Genomic DNA, 7,500 nt, shown 5'->3' with positions numbered 1-7,500 from the left:
AGGATGAAACGTTATGCAATCTGTAGAGAGATCTATGGGTGGGCGAAATTTGTAAACCCCATTGTATATAAACTCACTGCAACGGAGAAATGGGAAAGAGGCTAAGTTGAAAGCAGCCCAAATCATAGAAAAGTCCCAAGGTCTAAGCCATGCATGCAGAACGGGACGAATGGCAAGGAGAACCTACGGTGTTACTGTTAAGCGACGGATGTGCTGGTTGCCCTGGTAGTGAAGGACACCACACAGGACTTTATAGTGAAGAAGCTTACCCTTAAGGGGATAATAGACCTTTTTGCAGATACGGCGACCATTTTGATTTCTATTGTTTCAAAAGACATTATGGGATACTCAGTGGGCAAATTAATATGTATTTGCCCCCTGGGCATCCCATAATAGCTATTTGAAACAATAGAAATCAAAATGGCCGCCGTATCTGCAAAAAGGTCTATTGTACCCAGCTGTAATATGAAGATTATGAACCGCAGCTAAATAAAGTTTAATTGTGCCGTGACGTACTGTTCTAGCTAGGTAGCCGGAAGCCAAGTAGATTAGTGTCCCTTCAGAGACAGGTAATACATCCCCGTCTGGGTTGAGGAGACGTTTCATCAGGCAATTTGTAAAAATGAACATTCCCTGGAGCTGTAGGCCCGATTGGTGGTCCTGATGCTGATGCTGAATCTCTGATGCTGAATCGTGCGTTTAAGCTCTCTTCGAACTGGCAACTCTTCCATCTAGAATGTGAACGTCTCAAGGAGACTTTCTGTCGGCTTCATTACCCAGTCCCACTCTTACAATCAGCGATCAGAGATTTTGTTACTGCAAAAGTTTCAGGGGATGTAAGATCCAAACAGACGTGTGACGATAAGAAAGCACCTGTGAGAATAATATTACCATTCAAGGACCAGAGATCAGCGAATTCTGTGCGAATAAAACTTGGAGAATTAAGTCGCAAAATTGGAAAAGGTATCCATCATGTGTACACAAGCCGAAAGATCGGATCTAACATCAAGCCAAAAGAAAGCAAACCCCCTATTATTAACCAACAATGCGTTGTTTACCATTTCAAGTGTGATCTGTGCGATGCGGATTATGTCGGCTACACATGCCGACACCTGTATCAACGCATTGAAGAACATAAGGGATCTGCCATCGGAAGGGACATATCTCGTAGATTCAAGATCTTACAGAAGTGCCAGAGCAAATTTGACTGCTTAATTTATGAGATGCTTTTTATAAAAGAACTAAAGCCAGCTTTGAACATGCAGTCTGACTCCATCCGTGCAAAGTTATTTTTATAGCTCGGAGTATTTCATATATTCTTTTGTAAAGCTTTTTGTCCTATTGTTATCTATCCTTTTTTAGTTTTTATCACTTACCTTTTGTAACGCTTAGTACATGTTTCCACATTTTTATCGCTTTTCATATTCTTACGTGTGATTTTACGGTACTTCTTATATGCAAAATTTTATTCATTTTTTTTTTAACTTGAAAATGATCTCAGCGAGATCGAAACGTCGTAAAATTTTATCGCTAGTTTTTATCTTAAAATGTGTTTCGAAGAAACTACTTATTATGTTTTTTTTAGTGCCAGAAATTTCTCCTCAAGTTGTTGATGCAAGAGGCAACACCTCGCAGACAATTTCTGTGGAATGGAAGGTATCCCATACTGCTGGGACTTAAATTGTCGAAAGAGTGCGTTCTCGCCGTTGCATTGAAGGAGATAGGAGATGTTTTCCCCATTAAATACATGAAGCTGTAGAAATGTATTTCTTACTTCGATGGTGGCTCTGGATACACGGGAAAAATCTTAGTGTTGCTTTGCAACCTTTTTTCAAACATTTATAGTCCTGCAAATTAAGGGGTGCCATCACGCAAGCGCAAAACGACTAACTAAACAAAATTAAATAAGTTGAGAATAAAAATAGCCTTAACAGAATTGCCTACAAAATATAAAATGAATAAAAATATATATCATAGCATTAATTTTTATACAATATCAAAAATCATTATTACTAAAATGCTCACATAAGACTTTTTTAAATTGGTCTGCGGACTAAATGTTAACAATTTCGCTTGGCAACGCATTGTAGTCCTAACAGTTCTACAAAAATAGCTATTGTTTTTAGTCTCAGTATTTGGCAGTAGTTCAATAACCTTGTTCTGACTAGAGTTCCTTAAATGCAGAAGTCAAACCTGTAACTTTCAGGTTATTTGACTAAGTTTGGTTTCTCTACATCCTTGTACCACCATTATTTTTAGTGACCTCTTTGGGTAACGTTCATCACTGGACAATGACAATGAGAGCATTACAAAAGTGATACGCAACCAAAATACTGGGGATGGTCTCATTAAAAAAGCTGAAATTTTGAAAGTCAAAAGCAAACTAAAGAATAAGGCAGTGTTACAACTAGAACCCTCGCTTAATTGGTTTTGTATGAGAATGTTAAAGAACAATAGTGGACGCTGGATGACAAGTTCATATTCCAAATGTAGTTCTCTATGAGTGAATGGGGAACTTCCATCAGTGTGTAACAAAATTTCTCCAAGGAAGTTGGGTGTTGCTGGTCACTGCCATCATCATCATGAACGTTCTAGTAACAAGGTTTTGTCCTGGGAAATATGAGTCATGTAACAGCTCTCGTAACGTATAACGTGATTGGTTCGCTACCCAAGCCAAAAACAAAAGGATAAACAATTGAAACAATGACTTAGACTTAAAAACAATAGAAGCTGCTTACAATACCAAACAATAGCAGGTTACGAGAGCTGCTACACTACTGGAAATATGAAATGCATACTTATACAATGAAATGAAAAACAATTAATGAAACGACGGAACACAACAACAACAACAACAACTGTTAAGAATCCCAACTGGCCGAATGCAAACCAGTTGGCTATTTACAAGTGAAGGTGGGAAGATGAACCAGGGACTACCAGGAACAAATTGAACCAGTGGTCAGAACGAGTCTTGAACCTCGGATCTCGAACCTCGGATCTCCAGATCTCAAGGCAAGCGCCCTAACCACTGGGCCATGCACTTGCCAAATTGTTTTATGGTTCGATCTACAGATAACCCTCTGACAATTATTTTGGTTACAGCTCCTAGTCCACCAAGTGACGTCAAGGCAGGTCCTGCAGATAAAAGAAGCATTACCTTGTTCTGGCAAAAGCCCAAGATATCCGGAGATGATGTACAAATGTACACGGTAATTGATTGATTTTTACACTTAGTTCAATTAGAAATTGCCAGGTATTTATTAGTGAATTATTAGTTTTCTTTTTGACCACCTTCCTCGAGCTATATGCCAAGGTTTTACATTTGAAAAAGGGTTTACTTTGTTAAAACATTTAGTTAATTGTGATAATTCCTTGGGTGCCGATATTTTGAATGACAGTGACTCAAGTTAACACAGGTGCTAAGACGAGAGGAAGAAAGGAGGAATTTAGATTACTAAGGGTGTGTGGATTGTGTCAAATTTAAGGACTTGTAAATCTTTAAATCTGAAAATAGAGTAGGTGGGAAATGAAGACTAAGAAAAGAAGAGCTGAAGTTTGGAATGTAGATAAGCCCTTATTTACCCAGTTAATACCCAGCTTGAATCATCTGACATTTGTGAGGTTTTTGCTTTGCACTCATTTTCAGGTTATCTTCAAAGGTACAAAGGCTTATTATCCTGACTTCACAGACTCTAGAATAGTAAAAACCAAGGCATTGAACAAAGAATTTACCAATCTATATCCTGGCACAAAGTACGACTTTGTTGTGTTTGCTACAACACGCTGTGGCAATGGGGAGAACAGCTCCATGGTAACAACTCATACTTTGATTGCTGGTATGTTATTCTTTTGCTTTGACTTTTTCTTCTTCATTTTTTTTGTGCATGCTGTTTTGAATCCATACTGCTGCACTGAGAGCCATTGGATGAAAAAAAAGAAACGACCTCAAAATGTTAGATTTTGGGAGATCTTTGCTTGACCATCTGTCGGAAAGATCTTTTGTCTGTTCAAGTTTTGTTGAAAAGTTCAAGATCAAGCTTGAAGGTGGTTAGTCTGCCTTCGTTTTTGTTCCTAGTGTTTTGGAGTCCACTTATGGTTACCAAACTTAAGAAGCTTTTCACAACATTGATTTATACATATATTTACTTGATGGATTGACGACAATCCTCTGAGAATTCAAGACCGCAAAATGCTCACTGTACACGTCTTAATATGAAGCTTAGCCTGCCTGTTTTTAAATACTTCACAGCTCTTTATTGCCTCGAATTTCATTGTTAAATATTGACCGAGGTCTCTCTGCTGCTTGTTTTTGGAACTGGAAGCGTTATCAGACACCACAACAAGTTGCAAAATTGTTGAGACACTTTCATTAAAAACCACCTTTTTTAGCTTCCAATGCCCGCCGTATCTAGAATTTTAAACCTTTCCCACTTCCTCTCCCCTCTCCCCCTGTCAATGTTGGCTGCTTAAGTTTCCAACATTTTTTTGTCTTGCTAGCAACACTGATAAGGGGGGGAGGGGGGCTGCAGTGTGAGAGATAATAGGGAAATTAATAGCGTCCCAAGAGGGTGAAGTGTCTCCACTATTTTTGCAACTTGTTGCAGATTTCTGTCGTTTTGTGACACAAGTAACACTAAGGACATACGTCCCATTCTAGCGTTTGTAAATAGCATCTTTATTACTTAAAGGGCAGTGTCACGCTATTTTAGTTAAACTTCAAAACACTAAAAAGCGGTTTTGCATCAATGAAGACCAAAAAATGTTGCTGTGGTTTTGTTACCAATAACCATTGAAGTGCACTGAAGCCATTCTTCGTTGTTTGTGGATGGAAATGGATTGGAACTTGAAAAAAACTGGCCAGCTAGTCGCCAAAAAGTAAATACGAATAGCTATTTGTTCCATAAATACATTTCATATCATCTCAGTGGGTTGTGAGGAATGTTGTACGTGTGAGCTAAAGTACCAAGTGAGATTTGTACCCAGTTTTGACCTAAAAACAGGAAATTTAGCGTGACAGTGCCTCATTAAACATGGTCATCTTTAGGGGGAGATTGCTTCAGCGAGTTTTCTTGTTATCACCAGCCCCAGCTGCACCGAAAAACCCAGTGGGAACCCAAAAGATCGACACTACTGGATCATCAGTGAATTTAACCATGTGGCCCGCAGACCAGGACAACGGCCCCATCAGGTAAGACTTCTTAAGCAGCACTTAGTGAAGAAAACTAAAACCTCTCCAGAAGACATAAGTGGATTCTGCCACTGAAAGGCTTTTATCTGCCACGTTGCTTTCCAATGACAACAGGGCTCTTTGACAGCAGCCGCTGTACATTGTGGACCATCTTTTTTCCCTGCTTTTCCAGGTGATCTGGTTACGTAATTTAACGCCGTGTCCCACAACCGCGCGCGGCCTTGAATGTTATTTTCGAATTCAACGTGGCAGAGGCGAGGTTAGATCCCGTCGGTTCTACTTGAATATTCATTCAGTACCAGGAAATGTGGGAGACACGGAATGATCTGTTGAATTTTGGCGATGGAAATACTGCAGGAAATTTGGAAACAACTCTTAAGGTCGCACGTGGTTGTGGGATACGGCGGTAAAATTTTTCTTCTCAGTCCTTGAAATTACGTCACCAGGTCACGTGGTTGTTACATCCTTTGTAACTAGCACAACAGTCTCAGTCCACTACACTTTAATTTCTTATCTACTTCATTTCCTCTGTTTTATGGTTTTAGTTATTATCAAGTTTTGGTGCATCGAGTTGAGGATTGGACTGCTAAAATCTCTGAATGGAATAATTTTGGACCTGATTTCTATGTTTCTGCTCAAATACCTGCAAGCGCTGTTAATCCCTCGATGACATTTGTTCTTGGTGACGGAGAAGACATGGGTGGTTTTACTAATAAGAAGTTGTCACGCGGCCAGAAGTACAATGTATATTCCAGAGCAACAACTGCTAAGTCAAAGGTATATCATCCATGGTCTTTCGGTTGAGGTGGATTATAGCAAAACCACCCTTGGACACAGATAACAAAGGAACCAATCGTGGCACAAAGATTGGCACAAATTAAATACATGCGGCCGGCGCAAAGCGCGGGAAAATGCGCGCGATCCAATCACGATTGGTTTTGACTTCGCCCTTGATTGGCCAAAAACGTGTCCCGTGATTATCGAGCTAATTGTAACTATTACAAAATTCTCGAATCTGATTGTTTCTGTGCGCGTGTAATTGTCGCGCGATCACGTGGGTGTCCAATTTGAACAGTTCGAAATTGTCGTGGCTCAGATGGCTAGTGCGCGGCTTTCCGAGTCAGAGCGAGAGATCCCCGGTTCGATCCTCGGTGACTTCAACGTCCGTTTCGACTTTCCTCTGATCCGTGCAGCTATAGCTTTAAGGAGGCTCGAAAGGGTTTTCAGCTGATCGCGCGCATGTAAGCCACACACGCAATTCGTAAACTGCTCGCGTCAGCTCGTGATTCAAATAGGTCACAAGAAATAAGCAAATACCGCTAATTTCGCTCACCTTACTTCTAATTCTTATACACATGAATATAAATAGACATCTCATATTCATGAAAACTACGAAAATTCTTCACAAACGGTTTAATGGTCACTTTAATCCGTTTGTGTTGACCTTTAGCTCAACTCGCGCGTGCACTCGAATGAGCGGGTGACGCATGCGTAAATGCCGATCTTGTAACCCCCTCATTTTTTCTGATTTTGCAACTTTACTCGTTTATATCTCTGCTTCCGGACGGTGAATTTTTTTCATTTTTTGCATGTTAGCTTAGATTAATTTAAAACGTTTGTCTTTCAAATTTAAAAAAATTCTGTAGGTGAAAAAAAAAATTAGAGGCACATTTCAAAAAAGCTTATTTTTCTGAAAAACTGACCTACCGATTTTGTTGAATTTTGAATATTTTAGAGAGTATTTCTAACATTATCTGGTAACACTAAATGGGAAAATTTCACCGTCCCGTTTCTTGAAAAAAGGCAACATATGTTGATTTTAAGGCTCAAAGAAATGTCTAATATCGTTGCCATGGTAACGTTATTTTGGAGGAAGATATAATGTGAAAAATCTACGATGGGTACTTAATACCCTGGCCAAATTTCGCCTTGATATGATTACCCTAACTGTATCTCAGGACAGAATATGTTTATTTGATTGAAAAAAGGAGAAACTATTTCGACCCTCCTTAGATACCCGTAAAACGGAGCACTGACGGAGGGAGGGGGGTAAAGGGCGCACCGTCGGCTTCCATTGATACCAGCCTCGTAGGTGAAGGAACTACCCACGTTAAATAAAGTGACTTTACCTTTACCTTTACCTTTTTACCTATAATTGGACACCTACGCTGTCCGTGCGTCAATCAAATGCCGCACTTGGAGGGGGCTTTCTTGCAGTTTTCCTACTGTTTGCAAAACAGATTGAACATAATTTTAACTTTTTCACACAAAAAGGTATTCAAAGACTTTTTATTTCACAAAGGGCTAACCCG

The 7,500-nt window shown here is 39.6% G+C and overlaps 1 protein-coding gene across 1 annotated transcript in view; it reads left to right on the top strand.

Moving 5' to 3' along the window:
* The window catches only part of LOC137974336 (uncharacterized), a 45,165-nt gene that overhangs the window by 31,857 nt on the left and 5,808 nt on the right, over positions 1–7,500 (top strand). Inside the window, exons 11-14 of the mRNA XM_068821266.1 lie at positions 3,103–3,209; positions 3,647–3,836; positions 5,083–5,188; positions 5,734–5,965. Of these exons, the coding sequence (XP_068677367.1) occupies positions 3,103–3,209; positions 3,647–3,836; positions 5,083–5,188; positions 5,734–5,965 (635 nt within the window). The remainder of the gene's footprint in view (positions 1–3,102; positions 3,210–3,646; positions 3,837–5,082; positions 5,189–5,733; positions 5,966–7,500) is intronic.

Source organism: Montipora foliosa, chromosome 10 (assembly GCF_036669935.1).
Source record: "Montipora foliosa isolate CH-2021 chromosome 10, ASM3666993v2, whole genome shotgun sequence".
NCBI lineage: Eukaryota > Metazoa > Cnidaria > Anthozoa > Scleractinia > Acroporidae > Montipora > Montipora foliosa.
The sequence above is the reverse complement of the archived record's forward strand: the minus strand, read 5'-3'. Positions and strand labels throughout refer to the sequence as shown.